Genomic DNA, 20,020 nt, shown 5'->3' with positions numbered 1-20,020 from the left:
TAGTTAATAAGCAGCAGAGACTGGATCAAAACCCCCATGCCTGATTCCCAGACCTAGACTCTTCATCATCGCACTCTGTCGCCTCCTATATAAATAATGTTTCTGAGTATGGTCAGAACAGGGAGCTGTTTTTCCTTCAGGGAATCATTTACATGTGTAGAGTGCACTGTAAAGCTAGAGATGAAAGCTAAGTCTGTTTTTAATTGGGAAGGAAGAAGATTGATTCTTATTTGACTTTATAAATAAATTCAGTAAGTGTCAGATGGTGATGATTTGTTCATTTATTTATTCATTCAACAAATATTTACTGAGCACGGCTGTGTGCTGGGTAATGTTCTAGGCCCTAGGGATATTGTTGGAAGCAAAACAGCCGAGGTCTCTGTTCCCACAGAGATGCACAAGTGATATTACAATAAAGAGGCAAACGAATTAGCAAGAGTATCACAGATTGTGCAATGAAAAGAGCAAAACAAGATAATGTGACCAAATTGGTGGAAGGGGGTCAAGGGATGAGCCCAGAAGAAGGTGATCAAAGAGGCCATCTGAGGAGGTGATTCGGGAGCTGAAAACTGAATGGTAATATGGAGCTGGCTTAGGAAGGTCTGAGGCACCATCATTCCAGGCGGAAGAACCAGCAGGTGCAAAGGCCCTGGGGGGAAGCAGGGAGGGAACTGAGCTTGCCGTGTCGGAAGATTTTACAGATGTGGCAGGGTATAGTATAGCATATGTAAACAGATGAGCACACCTGCATTCTAATAAAGCTTTATTTACAGGAACAGGCATAGCGCCAGATCTGACTATGGGCCCTAGTTTATCATATATTGTTATTGGGTATGAGGTTTCAGATACTATAACTCCAGACTCATTCACACAGTCCTAGATCTTATAGGTGGTGATATTAGTGTGTACAGTGGCCCTGGGCTGTGGCTTCTCGAGCTTTTCCACTGAAGTCCTCCTCAGAGCAGAAGAGAGTGAATGCACAGCCAGCAGCCGACCTGGAGGCGGTGGGAGGCTACAGTCTCTTTGAGGCCTCATGTTTTTGCTGAAGAACGCATATGAATTTTACATTCTACTCCCCAATAAATTCATTTGGTTTTGTGCATGCTCTTCTTCTGAAGATTTGGGAGCAGGGGGGAACTGACCCTCCAAACAAATGAATGTTATGGATCCTGTGGCTTCCGGGGCCTCCTGTCCCCGGGGCCTGCTGACCACAGCCTGAACGAGGACATAGGTTACAGCTGCTCCGATTCTTTCTCTGGACTTTCTCTTCTATCATTTCCTTTTCTCACGATGCACCTGTTCCTTCATTCACTCATTCATTCTTTTATTCATTTACTCCTTCCCTCCATTCATTTGACATTCACTTTTAAAGTACACAGGCCGTCTTACACTAAGTTAGGTATCAGACTGCGAGTATCTCCCACATTCCCGAGGTTTTGAATGTTTACTACGTCTCGGCCGTGAATATTTATTTTAAACTCTACTTTGTCACTTGCTACAAACATCAGACTTTCCTCTGGTTTCAGTCTGATGGGTCATTGGGCGTTTGGGCATGGGCTTCACCTGACTGCAGTTCTCCCTGCATCTTCACAACCACGGCTCTGTGTGCAGGGAGATCAGCTCCCCACCCGCTGGCAGACCCTGTTTATCTCTGCTTATCTATGCAACAAGGCGGGTATCATTCAATCGAACTCAACTCACTACTTCTACAATCACAGCTGTGCAATCACACCTAGCTCGTGGTATTGCGTGACCGGTGGTTGCCAGCGATGGTGAGGGTTCTGGTAGAATAGGTGGTGGTCCCAAGTGGTGGTGGAGGCAGTGACAGGAACGGGGGTGAGAACAGAAATGGTGGCCCTGTTGCTACAGCCAGTGACACCAGTGGGAGTTGACAGAGATTGTGGCTGTGGCACTGGCCACAGGCACAGTAATGACAGGGTGATAGGGTGGGAGCCCCATTGTCTGGCAGACATCTGGGCAACCACACTTGTTCTTCTGTTCTCTTGTCCCAGTGTCCACAGCCACGTCCTGCAACGACCCTGGCATCCCACAGAACGGGAGCCGGAGTGGTGACAGTTGGGAAGCCGGAGACTCCACGGTGTTCCAATGTGACCCAGGCTATGCACTGCAGGGGAGCACGGAGATCAGCTGTGTGAAGATCGACAACAGATTCTTCTGGCAGCCCAGCCCGCCAACGTGCATCGGTACAAAGCAGCTGCAGGGTGAATCCTGCCCTCTGGTCCCACCACTTGTGTGTTCCAGACCCTGTGGTCTAAGTGGCAGCTGCATCTAGAGGCAGGCCGGGAGCATCAGAGCAGCTGAAAGTTGCAGAAAACCCAAAGTTTACATTGCTTTGCGTGCATATGTGCGCACACACTCCCTCACATTCACACCCTCACACTTACTCTCTACACACCACAAATTCTTCACTCTCCAAAGTGGTCCCCAAAATGTCTAAGCCAGGCATGTCTGCCTCTTTTCTCCCTGGCTCAGGCTATATAGGTTGGAGGGAGGACAATGGGTCAGCTGGGGTGGGAAGGTCAATAGGTTCCAAAATGCCCCTTCTAACACCTAAACCACAAGAAGGGCACCCACAGGCTTGAGTGTAAGGGGAAGAACCCTGCCCTTTCTCTTCTCACGGAAATTATTGGTTACCTGGGTGTTAGATCTCTAGATCCGTCCTTACTCTTAAAAAGCTCCCCATTTGACCCATGAGGAAATGGAAACTCTGACTTGCCCAAGGTCAAGTAGCTTGTAAGGGTTAGGGGGTGAATAGTCCTGCTCCCTAGCTCCTTGAGCCTGGGAGGAGGAGGGAACTCGAAGGAAGAGAGAAATAGAAACATTCCAGCTGCTGTTGCCCCATGACCCTTTTTCTCAGGCAAAGTACTGAATCCATTTATCTCTGTGTCAGCGACAGGTGTTGGAAGAGAAGCAGTCGTCTCCGGGTCCCCTTACTGTGTGCTACCCCGCACTGGACATTTTCTTACCCAACCTCATTTAACTTTCCCCACAGCTCTCTGAAATGAGCACCATTCCCTCATTTCACAGTTCAAGAAACTGAAATTTAGACACATTTGGATATCTTGCCCAAATCACAGAGCTAGGATATGACAGGGCCAAGATTCACACCCACATCAGTCTGAAAGCAGAGCCTTTCAATTTCCTACCTCCCACACTGGCTCCTGTGCTGGAGATGGGTTCCAGGGACTTCCCAAGACACAGCCCAGCGGCCTTCACCCCGGCGATGCCCTGCATGTTTTTCCATGCAGGCTCAGTGGGAGGCTCTGTACAGGCACCCGGGGACTGGCCTTTGCTGGCCAAGCCCTGAGGCCTAGCACTGAAGGTGAGACACTAAATCAGAGGTGATTAGGAGTCACCCGCTTATGTGGTAGGAGCATGGTGAATATACAGCGACAGCAAGTTGAGACCTGGCTTCCAGAAACAGCACAGGTTTCAGCTACATGGAGCAGTATGTGGGAAAGAGTGTGGGGTGCTGAAGTAGACAGATCTGGGTTCAGATCCTGGTTCTGCCATTGACTAGTCCAGTGGCCTTGGAGGAATTGCTCCAACTCTCTGAGCCTCAGCTCAGTGAGAGTAAGTATACTTCTCATGGCATCGTGGGGTGAGGACACAACTAACCCAGATCTCAAGAAATACTAATTTCCTTCCTTCTTTTTCTCTTTCCTTCCTCCCTCCCTCCCTCCCCTTTTTTGTTTGATTCTCTCAACTTTTTGGACCCACCTCCCCATCCCTGAGCCCCAATCCCATCTGGGTAGTGTAATTCTGGTGAGGCCCAGGAGAGAATCCGATGACTTCTGAGGCCTCTTCCAAGTTTAGCATTCTATAGGGCTGTGATTCCTTAGGTTTCTCTTACAGAAAAGCAGGTCCTGAGACAAGACTGTCCCAGGTGGAGAAGTGGGGGGGTGCTGCACGGTGTTAAGCTGTTGAGAACAATAAATGTGCAGCGAGCAGGGCAAAGAGGTTAATTCAGCTTTCATTACCCATTCTTCTGTACGCAGCTTGGGGAAACGTTCCTCCGGCAACAAAATGAATGTCTTTGTCTCTTCTCTCAAACAGTCTGGAAATCCCAGTGACAAGCCCCTAATTTCCAGCTCCCTTGGCAGTCTGCCATAACTGGTCTGGCTGGCCTTGATATCCCTTCATTATAGGGAGGAAGCAAAGGGAGAAAACAAGTATTTATTGAGCCTCATCCCCATGATAGGCGCTGGGCTAGACGTTTTAGCTGCATTCTCACAAATGGAGTCATCGGATGGTAAGTTTAGAGCTCAGGTTCTGGATTCCAACTACCAACCCAGTTTGGTGGCTTCACCACAACAAGCTGTGTGGCCTTAGGCAAATGACTGAATCTCCCTGGGCCTCATTTTCCTCCCCCGTAAAATAGGGGCATTAAGAATACCTAGCTCACCAGGCCATTCTGGGGAGGAAAGAAGTTTGTGCTATAAGGCGCCCAGGACCAGGTCTGGCTCACCGTGAACACGGTGTGTGTTAGAAGTTGTTATTGTTGTTACTCTTTTTTATTTATTTGTTTTATAGATGGGGGAGTAGAGGTTCAGAGAGGTGGGATAGCCTGCCCAAACTCACAGCTAGTAACTGGCACAGCCAGAACTGGAACCCAGGACTGTGTAACTTCAAGTTTGATGGCCTTTCTCACACCTCTCGCCCCTCACAACCACCGGCCCACTTCTTGGCCATCTGGGGTGATCAGCTGCCTGCTCCCACCCCTCACCCCCGGGCTTCCATGGTGTATAAGCTCCGGCCTGGGCCCACAGGCCAGAGCCACCCTCTGTTTCTGACTCAGAGTAGGGAGGGGACAGGGCATGACAGTGGGTGCAGAACAAGCGCCCTGGATTGGGAGCGACACCTGGCTTCTAGCTCCCACCTGGCTTCCCAACCCCCGTGAACACCTGCTGAAAGGACCAGGCGATGCTGGGATGTTGCAAAGGCCTCATGTGGTCTCCTGCAGCTCCGTTGTCCTTCTGGCTAGTGCGGGGGCCTAGAAAGGGAAGGGATTTCCTTCCTCCGTGTACCCCTCCACCAGCCCCGAGCACTTCTGCTGGCAAAGCAGCTAGGAGTCCGGCCAGGCCTTGACACACAAATGGCAGAGGGCAATGAAGCCCACGCCGGGTCCTGAGTGGACAGCAGACGCCTGAATGTCCCATGCCAGGGAACCATCTGGAAGGGAACTGAGCCAGGGCAGAGGCCTAGAACCCAAACAACCCTCAAGCACTTTGGCGGTGGGCGGAAGAATCACGGGCAGTTCCAGGAGCAGCCAGGTTCACTCTTATCCCTGGCTAACGTAAGGGAAAAAACCCCTGAGCCACATGGAAGCTCACGCCCTGTGGCCTTTACCCTCATGGAGGCGCCACTGTGCCCCCCTTAGGAAGGTCCCCCAGGGAGCTGGGACTGCCCACGTGACATGGGCTGCATCAGACAGTTGCTAGGCTGGCCCGGGTAGGACCACTCTCGGAGCACGGTGCAGTGGGTCCTGCTGTGCTGACTGCAAGGCCTGATTGTGCCAGCCTCTGGCATGTCGCATTCCTGTAGCCCTCTTCTCCATGCAGGTGCAGGGGAGGAGCGAGCCAGACACAAAGCAGACCTGGTGCAGGGAACCTTCCTCCCTCATAGAAGCTCTCCCAGCGGGGGCTGCTCCCCTGCGGGGCTGCAGGGAGGAACCCTCCCCTGCTCCACGCCAGCAATTCTGAGCAGAATAGAAGAGTGCCAAGTGCTGCCCTTTCAAGCCAGACCGGTGAAGGTTGAGTCTCAGAGTGACTCCGGGGAAGGTCTTTCAACACCCTGAGCCCCAGGCTCCTCAGTTCTAAGCCAGGAAGAAGAGTCCATAGGTCACTGAGTTGTTTCGAGAAGTAAATGAGATGAGGTGTCTAGAATGCCGTGCGTCACGTTGGACATATAATAAGTGCTCCCCTGAGTGTTCCTGGTGTTCCAGTCAGGACTTGGGATGTATTTTCCATGGGGGGTGGGGAACCCACTACTATTAACCGCTCAGGCTTTATGTTCAGCCATGCTAGGGCTTTTATGGCCCAGCCTGCAGCCTGCTGTTTTTTAAAAAAGACCCTGTAGGCTTGTCCGAGCCCTTGAAGGCTTGCCCTGAGTGAAAGCCACAGCATGAGGCAATAAAGCTCAGCTCTGCGACAAGCAAGCAGCTGCTGTCAAGCTGGGTCTTGGATAGACCCTTGGCTCCTGCCTCCATGTCTAGTCTCGGATTTTCTGGCCCCTCCTTGAATGGTTTTCCCTGCTCCTGTGAGCTCCCTGCTGATTTACTCGACCTCAACTGCCAGTGGTGCCCTGTGGGGTTTCTCAGACCAAACCATACTGATAGCCCATCTTCTCCTGTTGACGACCCCACACACTTTCCAGCCCCCACTTTGTCAGACCGTACTGCTACAGGGCAGTGACCTCGCCGTTCAGGGGAGAACCTGACTCAGGATCTGGTAAGTGCCCCAGCGGGCTCCGGGTAAGCCGCTGGCTGCAGCACCAGCCACTTCCCCCTCCCTGCCCCCTTGAAAGGCCCGGCATCTCAGGGTGGGTCGGGTGGGGAACACCATGGACGAATGGAGCTCTGTCATAACTTCACCCAAGTGAGGTGCACACGCTCTCTTAGACAAGGTCTTCTGGAAACTTGGAGGGTATCGGCAACTCCAGGCAGATGCCGAGAGCATTGACAGGAGGCCCGTCGCACTTGGCAGGTGAACGTGACTGTGTTCTTCAGGCCTCCTGACGGCGAGCGCACTGGAACTCGATGTCAACACCCACAAAGCTCACCTGGAAACTGGACATGAGGCCGTGGAAGGAGACCATGTATTTCAATGTCTAAAAGACGAAAGAATATCGAATGTCTCCAAATATTTGCTATTTACTGTATGCCAGATGCTTTAACAGACCTCTCCAACATCCTTACTACAATCCCTGAGGGAAATAGTACCTCTTTCTGCAATAGGGAAAGGATGCTGAGGTCCAGAGAGGTTAGGTAAATTCCCTAAGGTCACACAGCCAGGAAGTGATGGAGCCAGGTAGTTTGGCTTTGTTTTTAATAATTTCTTGAGGTGAAATTCACGTACAGTAAAATTCACCTTTTTAAAATGAATGACGCTGTAGCATTTGGTACATTTTCGATGTTACGCAACCACCACCTCTGTTCCAAAACATTCCCGTGACTTCGAGCTAAAACCCTGTACCCATTACATCCCACCCTCCCCTCGGCCCCTAGGGTCAGGTTTTCACTCAGGTCTGCCAGACTCAGTCCCTCCTCCACTGTGCCTCAGCAGCACCCAGGGCTGACCCTTGTCCCCTCTCTCCCCAGCGCCCTGCGGGGGAGACCTGACGGGACCATCAGGAGTCATTCTGTCGCCAAATTACCCAGAACCTTACCCACCAGGCAAGGAGTGTGACTGGAAAGTGACCGTCTCTCCGGACTACGTCATCGCCCTGGTATTTAACATGTATGTACCTTTCCCCCGGGTGGGAGACGAGGGGCTCACAGCACCTAGGGGTTTTAGACCCGGGGTCTCCAGGTGAGTGCACACAGGTCTGCCGGGAGCAGATGAAGGAGCCCAAAGGAGGGAAACTAGCATTTATTGGATGTCTCCTGGGTGCCCTATCTTATTTAGGCCTTATAATTGATGAAGTAGCTATTATTCTTTATTCTTTTTTTTTCTCCTCTGAGGATGTTGAGATTCGGAAAGAAGGACCTCGCTGGATCCTTTTCCCCCTGCTCCCCTGTGTCTCCCCCCTCTGCTGTCACCGGTCTCCTTCCCTCCTGCTCCCTAGCGTGCAAACAGGCTCAGGTTTTTCTAGGTCCTCCCCCATCCAGCTCCTGCACTGCCTCCTTTATCCCATTAGAGGCAAACTCTTCAAAAGAATCATCTCTGCTTGTGTCTACTTCCTCGCCTCCTGTTTGCTCTCAGACCACCAATGTCTGGGTTCTGCCTCTGTGGTTCCGCCGGCAGCTCCTCTGATAAAAGACACCAGCGAACTCCTGGTCGCCACACAGAATGACACTTCCCGTGTTTTATCCTGCTGCCCCTCTCAGTCACTCCCTCCATCCTTACCCTGCTTTTTCTCCTTACTTTCTGGGAAGTTACCCCGCTCCGGTTCTTCTGTGGCTTTATAGCTTCCTTGTCATGCCCCTGCTTCCTTGGCCAGGCTCTATCGCCAGCCTTTTCTCTTCCCATGCACCCCTCTTTCCTGGGCCAGCTCATCTGCCCCGATGGCTTCACCTTCTTGTAAACTGGAGACTGCACACTACCACAGCCCGGACTGTCTTCTGAGCTTCAGGCTCTCCTCTCCAGCTGTGGTCTGGTGACTGCAGGTGCCACACAGCCTGTACAAAACTAAGCATGTGACTCCCTCCCCTCCCCAGAAGAGCTCTCTTCTGACCCCTGGGGAGTGCCACCATCGTTCTCCTGCCCCGCTGCTTCCATTAGTGAGCAAGGTGTGGAACTTCAGCTGCCTTAACACCCCTCACATTTTCCCCTCTTCTCCAGCCTCCCAGCTACTGTGTTGGCTGAAATCTTATTACTTCCCATCCAAATTACTACCATAGTCTCCTGACTGGTTCGTCTGCCCCCATCTTCCTCCCATGCCAGCCTCTTCTGGAGTTAACTATGGAAGTGATCTTGTCATGTGAAAATGCTAAAATAACCACTTCATCTTTTCCACTGGAACATATGATAACGTGCTACTCAGAGATAAAAAGGAATGAACGACTGATACATGCAACATGGCTGAACTGAATCTCAAAAAATCACGCTGAGCGAAAGAAGACAGACCCAAAAAAAGTCCATAATGTATGATTCCACTTAGACGAAATTTTAAGATTTGCGAAATGAATCTATGGTGATAAAAATCTGTTCAGTAGTGGCTTCTGGGGGTGGGAAAGATTGACTGGGAAGAGGAGCATTTGGGGATGGTGGGAAATGTCCTGGGTCTTGCTATGCATGTGTCAAAACCCATAGGGTGACACACTTCAGAGCTGATCATTTCATGGGGTATAAGTTATACCTCAATTGGAAAACAAACGCACAAACAAATAGATCTCTTGTTTTAAAATCCTGTCACCGCTTCCTCTTCCCTATAAAGTCAGAACTTTGTTTTTCAGCCCAAGCAATCTAGCCCCTGCCTACCTCTCCACCCAGTTCCGCCAACCCCGTCCTAACCCCCGAGCTCCAGCCAGACTGAACTGCTCACAGCTTCAAGACCATTCCTTGACCTGGTGACTTTGCCTCTGTTTCTCCCTTCATGGAGACTTCCTTTTCCCTCCTTGTCCAACTACCGGGGGTCTCTGCAGCTCCCAAAACTTGACTCCAGCTTGGCCTCCATGTAAGTTTCATTTCCTCCTCCCCGAGGAGATTTGTATTGTGACCCTACTGTGCCTGTACGGACTTAATACTTTGTTGTCTTCACATCCGTCGCTTCCTTCAGCCCCACCGCCATCTTGAAGAAGGTGTGGCGTCTGACATATCCCTGTGTCCTGAGCGCCTTGCACAGTGCCTGCCATATTGAGAGTGATCAGATGAAATGTGATGACTGAAGGAGGACAGAAGGCTGTCGGGAAGTGGTGGAGCCATAATCTGACCAAGGCTGACTCGCTCCAACACACTGCCCTGGTGACTTTTGCAAGAGCGGTTGGTTGGAAGCACAGTTACAGGACCACCCGGCAGGTGCCCCAGGGTGAGGGTGCTGTGGAGGAAGGAGACGAGTATACATCTGGCTCCCCGCCCCAGACCCCCCAGATCCCCATCCCATCTCCCTGCCAGCCCTACCCACTTGGTCCTAGAGATGTCGCGGCCCCCTCTCTCTGCCACGTGTCTCAGCGGAAGAGTAGAACTGCCGTCTCACTCTTGGTCCAGCCAGATGGAGTATCTGAGTATCCCAGCCCATGGCTCAGCTCTGAACAAGTGTGCGTCACAAATCTGTTCTCAGCTCACATTCTGTTGTTTTCACGTTTGCACCCTTGACCAGTATCCATGGCTCTGTGGGACGTGTACCTAAGAGCGGAGTCGCTGCCTCATAGGGCCGGCATATGTTCAGATCTAGTCGGTGTCAGGAAACAGCTTTCCAAAGTGGCTGAGCGACTTTTCCATCCCGCAGGCAGGCTCTGAGAGCTCCAGGGGCTCCACGTTCTTGCCAGTCCTGGCATTTTCCATCATTTTCCCTCTAGCCAAGGCAGTGGGATCAATGATATTCAAGAACTTCAATATTCAATTTGCTAATTTTTTAATTCAATTTTTTTCCCACGTGAGGGTCAAGATAGCTAAGAAAGAAGCACACCCGTGGGTGCCAGGAGCAGGGTGGCAGCAGAATATGAGAAGAGGTGGGAACTGGGGCGGGAATGAGGGGACGGAGCCAGGTTCTTCAGGAGAACAGACCCCTCCCTGCCAGGGAATGGCCCCCCAGTGACTCTTGCCTTCCTGGAGAAGGAGGTGCCGAGTATCACACTTTAAAGACCATCGGAGGCAGACCAGAGAGCTTACCTGCCCTGGCTGGCTGCTCAGTATGTAGCATTGGTAACTCATCTTCCCTTCTGTGCACAGTATAGTGAGTACAGACAGCAGTATCGTATTATAATCCTCGAACCTGCTGAGGGACTAGATCTTGGCTATTCCAGCCACTAGAAAGAAGTGATACCTATAGGGGTGCCTGGGTGGCACAGCGGTTAAGCGTCTGCCTTCGGCTCAGGGCGTGATCCCGGCGTCGTGGGATCGAGCCCCACATGAGGCTCCTCCGCTATGAGCCTGCTTCTTCCTCTCCCACTCCCCCTGCTTGTGTTCCCTCTCTCGCTGGCTGTCTCTCTCTGTCAGATAAATAAATAAAAATCTTAAAAAAGAAAGTGATACCTATATGAGATGTGATAGAGGGCTAGATTTTACCACTACGACAGTCATATTACATATAAAATGTGTCCAACCAACATGTTGCACACCTTAAATTTACACAATATTATATGTCAAATGTATTTCAATTAAAAATGTTTTGTTCAGAAAGAGGGTGCTAGGTTTTCAGCTCCAGCTGTCTGGGCACTGACTCTCAGACCAGTCTCCTCTGCCCCCAGGCCTGGCTTATCCATCTCCTGGCCTGTCTGGGAGGCCGTCGGGGCTTCCCTCTCTCCCTCCCACCAGAAAGTGTCAGGAGTTGGGCTCCAGTGGGGCGGACGGCTCACTGCCTGGGAGGCCCCCTCCCTCGCTTGAGCCTAAGGCCCAGCATGAGCCTTTTGTGACCTTAGCGGGGTGGGGGCGGGATGTTTTTATTCCCCAGCTTTAACTTGGAGCCTGGCTATGACTTCCTCCATATCTACGATGGACGGGACTCTCTCAGCCCTCTCATAGGAAGCTTCTATGGCTCCCAGCTCCCAGGCCGCATCGAGAGTAGCAGCAACAGCCTCTTCCTCGCCTTCCGCAGTGACGCATCCGTGAGCAGTGCCGGCTTCGTCATCGACTACACAGGTAGAGCCCTGGCGGCCGAGAGTACGGAGGGCAGGGCCAGCCAGACCCGGCAGAGGGGAGGGGTGGCGAGGAGGGCACGGGGCTGGGTCACAGGCAGAGCCTCTGCCTTCCAGGTGGCTTAGCCTTCCCTCCCATGTGCCCCAGGCCTGGGAGAAAGGGGGGACCGGCACTCTCGCACCTCATTTCTATTTCCACATCCCTGCTCCTCTTGTGTCCTTTCTCGTGAGGGTCAGTCCTTGCAAGACAAAGCATAGAGGTCAAAGCAGGGCTCAGCACATTTTTTTCTTAAAGGCCCAAATAGTTCATATTTTAGGCTTGTGAGGCATTCGGTCTCTGTCACAACCATTCAGTGCTGTCACAGTAGCACTCAAGCAGCCCAAGACAAAATATAAAGGAGTGGGTATGGCCGTGTTCCCATAACCATCTCCTTACAAACAAACAGGCCTCGCTCCCTGTCCCGTCGAGAGCCTAGACTGTCAGATTAACTGCGTCCTGGGCTCGTGTTTGCTACTTGGCAGTTGTGTGGCTTTGGGCGAGTTACTGAACCTCTCTAAACCCCCATTCCTTCATCATAACATGGTGGTAGGCTGATGCCTGCCTCACAGACCCGTTGTGAGGATCCATGACTCTGTGCTCCGGAGCCCTTGGGCCGGCACCCGGCACGCAGCAGGTGCTCCGTAATGTTCCAGCAGCAAGAGTAAGAGAGGCTCCAGGCTCCCAGCCACTCCGAGTGCTTCTACCCTGTTATTCTCTGTGTGACCTTTTCTTCTTCCCTAATTATCCCAGACGCCATCATCCAAACCCTAGCTCCACTTCTTGCTTGATTTGTGCACTTGGCAAGTTATTATCTCTTGGAAGCTGTTCCTCCATCTATAAAGTGGTGGTAATAATAATTACGCTGCAGAAGGTTAAAATTAAAAGATATTTTATACATACATATTATATGTAGGAGTACAATGCCCAGTAGGTGCTAAACGCTCTACAGATACTCTAGAGATGATCGATTTTGTTATTGTTGCTCTAACCCAAGTTCACCCGGGCCTCATCAGCCTGTGTGGACAAATGGGGTCATATTACCCGTTAAAATTAAAAAGTTTCTGGCTCATGTCCCCCACTTGCATAGTGTCGGACCTCAGCAACCTTTTAAAGGGCTCCTTAATTAAATATTTCTGGCAACTGCTGGGAATATCTCACACACACTCACAAATAATACCGATCATAGCAACAGCTAACTTAGCATCGACCAACCGCCCACATGGTCCTAAGTACTTCACGTCCATCAACACATCAAAATTCTTGAAATTTACTGACTGCCTGCTCTTTGGTCAGATACAATTCTAGATGATACTTAGCGCACAAAGTAGAGAACGTTTTGCTGCGGTCTTCTCTCCTTGTGGGGCTGGTCTGAATAATGGATATTTTGCCATCCTTTCTTCCTCCAGGCACCTCCCACTCAATAAACCTCCTGTCCCCAAACCCTTCTGCATGTGCTGGTATCAGAACAAACACCATCACATAGTGCGGAATTCTGAAAGAGGCATGACTTAGACGCAGCCCAGGACCCATCGCTCTGCCACCACCGTCCCCACTGCCATATTACCATCTTCACTTTTCTTCCTGTTCACCTCTTCTATCACACCCACAGAAGTACCCTCAAGCTCCCTGTCCCCTGGCCCTTCTGCTGCACCCTTGCAAAACGACACCCTGTGTCACACCCACATTCACGTGGCTGAGCATGACCAGAAAAAGTCACACAAACGTGGCACTTGAAGCCACCTCAAGTGATAGCTTTTAACCCTGGTCAAGCATTAGCAACCACCTTAGCCACCTCCAGCTTGTCCCTGCTGGGGTCTTCCCCCTGGTGGAGATCCCAAAATGTCACCCCAGAGGTCACCTCTTCCAGCCTCTTCACAAGAGGACTTTAGCTCACCATCCCTGGATACAGTAAGCTCCTGGGTTCACGGCATCCTGGCTGTAGCCACCTCTCCCCCAATCCCCTCCACTGAAGCCACAGGCCAGGGCCACACTTCCAGGCCCTCTTTCCCAAAGAAGCCCTTCCCACTTTCAACTGTTGGTCCAAGACCACATCTGGAGGGGGTCCCCAGCTTCAAAACAGAGCCCCAGGAAAAAAGGCCTTCCAGGCAGGCATCTGGGCCAGCCAAGCGGCTGAAGGAGGCCAATTACTGGGGAGCAGGGAGTGGGGAGTGGGGATGCCCACCCATGCACCCTCCACCATCTTGTTGGCATCTGTGGTATAAGCACCAAGATAAATGTGCCTGTTTGGGGCAGGAGATGCCTGGTGAGGCCTGAGGCAGCCTTCCTTCCTTCCTTCTCAGATGACACACTCCCTAATATTAGCCACCCCTCTACTATGGCCCCGGCCTCTGGTCAGACAGCCCATTTTGTGGGACCCAGGGATCCTTTGCCTTGCCTCCTGGTCTCCTTCTCCTAGAATGGATCCCTGGATTCCTGGAGTGGGTCTCCTCTGCTACCAGATCCCATGGCCTCAGTGATATCCCCCCCCCATGCTCAATATCTTTATGGGGTGGCCCTCATCTCTTATTAACAGTATGACTTCAAGCAAGTCCCTTTCATTCTCTGAGCTTCCATGCCTTACCCGTCAAAAAAGGATAGCACACTGCATGAAAGAGCTAGTGTGGGGGTGGGAAACAGGCGCAGCCCCCAGCACAGGGCCCGACACCGGGAGCTACTTGGGGCACACTTTAATCCATCTTCTCTCTCCGTTGCCTTCTTTCCTGTGAAATGGATATTTCATTTGTTCTACTCTTGTTTGGAAGAGAGAAGAGTTTGGAGCCCTCCTCATGGGGCCATCCCTATCAAATGCAGTACATTTTCTTTTCTGTTTACTGAAGATATAAAGTGTGAGATGAAGTTTTGCACACACATGAGTGTGAAATATTTATAACATGAATATTTGTGGTGTGTGTGTATCCTATATATGTCTCCGATCCACGGCAAGGAATTGAGACACTACACTCCGTGAGTCCATAGAACACCATACACTGAGACGTAGCCCACTAAGGACTAGCACACTGAGGCAGGCCTGGATCCTTAGGAAGAGAATCGTCTGCATCCTGTGTCCAGAGGCAGAATGCAGCCTTGTCTTTTAGAGAGATCCAGGGCTCCTCTAATGCTGAGTATCTGGGTCTCCTGGGTGCTGTTGGTTTCAGGGGTCCTGGAGTGGGAGGTGAGGGGAACGACGTAGGGAGATGTTGCCAGACTCTGCTGGGCTTAGTCCAGGGAAAACCACTCTCTGAGGTCAACCCCCTTCTGACCAGAGGCACACAGACCAGGGACCTTTCCCCACATCCTGCCAAATTCCCAAGTGGGAAGCAGAAACAATGTGGTCGCAGCTGAGTCAGGGCTCATTTAGTTTCAAATTGAGAGACCCACTCAGATGAACTTCAGCAAAAAAGGGGGGTTAATTTATTATAAAAATGCAAAAAACCAAAACGCATTGAATCCAACTTGAGACAAAAACTTTCTTATAAGAAAACTGATGGCCAAACTAATTTAAGCTAAAAGGGATTCTATATTTTAACAGTACACATAACAAAAACTCCCTCTAACTTAACACAAAAAGGGACTCTGTCTTTAAAATACAAGAGCTCAAGGGCAGGAAGCATAAAGTTCCAAGGGACTGAAATCAGGAAGGAAGAGTTGAAGGTTGAGATTACCTCCTGTCTCCAGGACCACTGGGTCTCCTCCCCGCTTCTTCCTAAGAATCTGCTACATTCTCCCCTCTCTGCAGATGCACGTTCATTGCTTCCCCTAGGACAAGTATGGCCGCCTCACTCTTGACTCTGAATCACTCCCCAGTCTGGGTCCCAATTCCAAATCCCAGAGGACCTTCAGACTGATCAGGCTTAAGGCAAGCATCCACTGAATAATGTCATGGAATTAGGCTTTTTCATTACGGCCGAGGGCGGATCATGCAGTTTTATTCTTTTGTTCGCTCAGTAAATATTTATTTAGCACCTTCTGTATGCCAGACACTCTTATAGGGGCTGAGAACAAAGCAGGGAACAAAATAAAGTTTCTGCCTCTGCAGACTTCATGTCCTCATGACAACCAGATGGAGAGACATTTCTGCTACCGATGAGATCTTGGAGGCTCCCCTACTTATAAGGCAGTGGATGAGTTTGTAGGTGTGTCTGTCCAGCTACTCCTGGAAGGTGATTGTGGTATCTGAGTCATTCTAGGCAGGTCTTTTAGATGATTCTGAATGCAATCATGTCATTTGTGGACTTCTATAAAACCATGCTCTGAGGCATTCTCATCTGAATTCAGCCACCTGGGTAGCTTTACCCTTCGCTCGAAGTAAACAGGGAATAAGGAGGATCCTGGTTTTTGGATACAGTTACTAAAAATGAGTCCCAGAGAGACTTAGTGTCTTTCTCCAAGCCAAAAACATCAGAAGAATGGGTGTATGTGTATGGGGGGGGGACTTTTGTTGTCATCTTCCAGCAGGTGTGGTGGCCTCCTCCTGGACAGGGACAGGCTAGGATGTCCATTCATGAGTGTAGAGACCATTCATTCACTCAACAAATGCTTATTGAGCTCCCACTTCCTGCCATGCCCTATGCTGAATATGGAGGCTACAGCGGTGAGCACAGTGGTCATGGTCCCCACCCTAAGGTAATATAAAGGTGAGTGGGGGAAATAGACGATACATAAGCAGACCAACAAGGAGTAAGAAGTGGCAGTTAGGAAAGAGACTGTTGCTGTGAGAAAGAGAAATGGGGAGTCAACTACAGAATGGCAGTTGGTGAAGGTGAGGACCTCGCCCAGCAGGTGACACTTAAACAGAGGCCTAAAGGTTGAGAAGAAGCCACTGTGCAAGAGCAGGGCTGGGGGAGTGTTGCAGACAGAGGGAGTTTGAAGAAGTTCCAAAGAAGAGTTTGAAGCCTGCGTTAGAGAATCTGAAATAACTCAGGAAAGGCCAAGGTCGGCTCCTACCAGAAGGTACTAAAAAGCACCTATTTTCTCTTTCAAGCCTTTGGACGTAACACTATGGGCCAAGGAGTAACAACCAGATTTCCACACCTGCTCCCACTACCACCATTACCACCACCCACCACAGTCACAGGTCTTTCTTCTTCAAATTCAGAATGGAGATATGTTCATGTTTGCCTGTTTTAAAAGTAACACGTGTTTGTTGGAAAAATTCAAGCAACATAGAAGTCCATAAGATGTACTCTAAAAACATAACACCTCCCATTACTACCATCCCCTGAAATACCATTATTAATGGTTTATTATCTCATTCCAGATATTTTATGTAAATACAAAGTAGTGTAAATTCTAGAACAAGGGCTAGCAAACTTTTGCTGTAAGGGACCAGACAATAAATAGTTAGGCTTGGCAGTCCAGACAGATCTCTCTTACATCTGCTCAGCTCTGCTGTTGTAATGCTAAAACAGCCATAGACATTATTTAAACATATAGGCATGGCTATGTTCCCATAAAACTTTTTTGAAACTTAATACAAAACAGGCAGTGAGACTGTGGACTGTAGTTTGCTGATCTCTGTTCTATGTGAATAGAGATCACACAATATGTACTAATCTGTCATATGGGTTTGTTTTTACTTTGTTTTGGTTTTTGTCCTATGATAAATCTTGGTCATCTTTCCATATCCGTATTCAAAGACTTTTGCAATTCTTTTTAAAGCCTGCTTGTATTTCAGTAGATGGCTGTAATCCAGCCTTTTTAACCAGTTCCTTACTGGTTGGGTGTGCGGATTGCTATTTTCAGTGTCCTGCTATTACCATGTTTAGAAATGTTCCTTATCTATTGGGATAAAAAGAAGCTGTTCTTTTACTGTTCTTGTTTTGGACGGCTCGGTTTTTATTTATTATTATCCCAATGAGGTTTCAGTCATTACAGTGTTATCACTCACAGCTGAGCTCTAGTCTGACTGACCGAAGACCTGACTTTGGTCTTAATTCTACTTCTTACCAGCTGGATGCTTGGGAAACTCATTTAGCCTCCCTGATCACCACATTTCTCATCTGTAACCTGAACAGGAGCACACCTGGCCCTGCCTGCTGCAGAGGCCATTGTGAGGCACAAATGAGACAACAGATTGGAAGGTACTTTGAAAATTATAACGCGATATTCCTCTGTAAGGGGCTATCATCATTATCATTACCCTTGTCATTTTCATTAATGTGATAATGCTTGGAATGATGAGCTCTTCTTGCTCTGACATGTGAGTTACTATAAAATACAGTCTGTAGTTGGAATCACTGATGTGATTGTGGATTTGCCAAGCCCTGAGGTGTTCAGCCAATCAATTCAGCATTCATTTATTAAGCAGCCATTATGTGCCAAACAGAGCCAGCTCTAATACCAGGTTCTTTGCTAATTGCCAGGGTTATGAAGAGAATAGGTGATGGTCCCTGTCCTTGAGGAGTCCAGAATCCACTGGAAAGAAATACACTTATCCAACCTACCAAGATAATATACAACACATGCTATAATTCAGGAAAGAAAAACGGAATTCTGCCAGATAGAAGGCAAAGTTCAGGAAACTCACTCAAGAGAAGGTGGCATTGAAAAGTGTAGGAGTTTTTGCCATGCAGAGAAGGGAAGAAAGGACTTTCTGACAGTGTCAAGTTCTGCGACAGACATGCCCAGCTGTTACCCGAAAGCACAGCTTCTTACATGAGGTAGAAGTTTATCCTCCTTCCTGTACAAGAAACCTAGAGATTTTCATCCAAGGATGACGAGGTCACCCCCACCCCCACCCCTGCTCCTTTTGTCATTCTGCTCTGCCATGTGAAGACATGGCTTCCATCGTCATGGCTATCTCAGGATCCAAGATGACAACTGGAGTTCTAGCCATCATGTCTAAGTTCAGACTGGGGGAAGGGGGAAAGAAGGAATAAAGGGCCAATGAGCATTCTCTCAGCTGAGTCACTTTTTCTTAAGCAGCCTTTCTAGAAGTCCCACATTTATCCAAGTAAGAGGTACTTATTGAATGCCTAACATGTACCAGGCACTGGACTAGAGCAGTAGATAAAACTGGATAACTGTCTCATGGAACCTACATTCTAGTGGCAGGAGATAGAAAAAAACTGGGTAAATAGATAGTACATGAGATAGTATTGATGCCAGTGCAGAGAAACAAAGCAGAGAAAGGTGACTGGGAGTGCTGGGGAGAGGAATATCAAAAATTTGAACAGCTGGTCAAGGAAGTGTCTCTAAGGAGACACTGTGTTAAATCCTGAAAGAGACGAGAGAGTGAGCCATGTGGGTAGAGGAACATTCCATGCACAGAGGCCAATGTGGTTGGAGCAAAGTTAGCAAAGGAATGATAGGAGTTGAGATCAAGAGTGTAGAGGGGTGGGGATTGGGGATAGAAGGTGCAGGGCTTGTAGGCCTCTAAGGCTTTGGGCTTTTACTGTGAATGAGACAGGAGACTCTTGGACTTGACTGCGTTTACATCTCTTTGGCCAGATGTAGCTGCTTGGAGGCTGGAAGTTTGGTGCCTGGGTACTCTGGATAAAATCTGGTTTCTATTATTGAAGGATGAAGAGGGGAAATGAATTTTGGGGGCCACAGCTAGTTCTGCCCCTCATGAGCTGTGTCAACTTAGTTCTAAGTTACCTAATTTCTTGGCATTTCAAATTAGGTTTGACCTGCTGTCATTTGTAAAAAGGACAGATGAAATATAAGATGGTGACTGTTCTCTGTGTCTCTCTGATTCTCAGATGGGTTCCCCAATGGCCAGTTGTATTCTAGCCAGAGCCAGTGGGCTTCGGGAGAAGAGAGGTTTGATGAGGGGGTGAAGGCAACACACCACAGGGCGCACAGGGAAACCACTGAGGGGTCCTCTGCTAGAAGAGGGACCATTTTCTGGGTCCCACCTGAGTTTACATGCAGTAACATATCTGGGACTACTACACCCTTAGCTATAGGTGCAGACAAAGAGCAGGGCCGTCCCCAGGGCTCCAGTACAAGAGCAGCCAGACTTGGCAGGACCGTGGACTCTCAGAGCGCCATCCCATCAGTCACTGGCTAACTGGCAGCTGAGCAACCCCCCCCCCCCCNACGTAACACTATGGGCCAAGGAGTAACAACCAGATTTCCACACCTGCTCCCACTACCACCATTACCACCACCCACCACAGTCACAGGTCTTTCTTCTTCAAATTCAGAATGGAGATATGTTCATGTTTGCCTGTTTTAAAAGTAACACGTGTTTGTTGGAAAAATTCAAGCAACATAGAAGTCCATAAGATGTACTCTAAAAACATAACACCTCCCATTACTACCATCCCCTGAAATACCATTATTAATGGTTTATTATCTCATTCCAGATATTTTATGTAAATACAAAGTAGTGTAAATTCTAGAACAAGGGCTAGCAAACTTTTGCTGTAAGGGACCAGACAATAAATAGTTAGGCTTGGCAGTCCAGACAGATCTCTCTTACATCTGCTCAGCTCTGCTGTTGTAATGCTAAAACAGCCATAGACATTATTTAAACATATAGGCATGGCTATGTTCCC

At 49.4% G+C, this 20,020-nt stretch overlaps 1 protein-coding gene across 1 annotated transcript in view; it reads left to right on the top strand.

Moving 5' to 3' along the window:
* The window catches only part of CSMD2 (CUB and Sushi multiple domains 2), a 590,718-nt gene that overhangs the window by 441,131 nt on the left and 129,567 nt on the right, over positions 1-20,020 (top strand). The window contains exons 27-29 of the mRNA XM_034645185.1: positions 2,013-2,204; positions 7,340-7,478; positions 11,293-11,480. Of these exons, the coding sequence (XP_034501076.1) occupies positions 2,013-2,204; positions 7,340-7,478; positions 11,293-11,480 (519 nt within the window). The remainder of the gene's footprint in view (positions 1-2,012; positions 2,205-7,339; positions 7,479-11,292; positions 11,481-20,020) is intronic.

The sequence above is a fragment of the Ailuropoda melanoleuca genome, chromosome 2 (genome assembly GCF_002007445.2).
Source record: "Ailuropoda melanoleuca isolate Jingjing chromosome 2, ASM200744v2, whole genome shotgun sequence".
Lineage (NCBI taxonomy): Eukaryota > Metazoa > Chordata > Mammalia > Carnivora > Ursidae > Ailuropoda > Ailuropoda melanoleuca.
The sequence above is the reverse complement of the archived record's forward strand: the minus strand, read 5'-3'. Positions and strand labels throughout refer to the sequence as shown.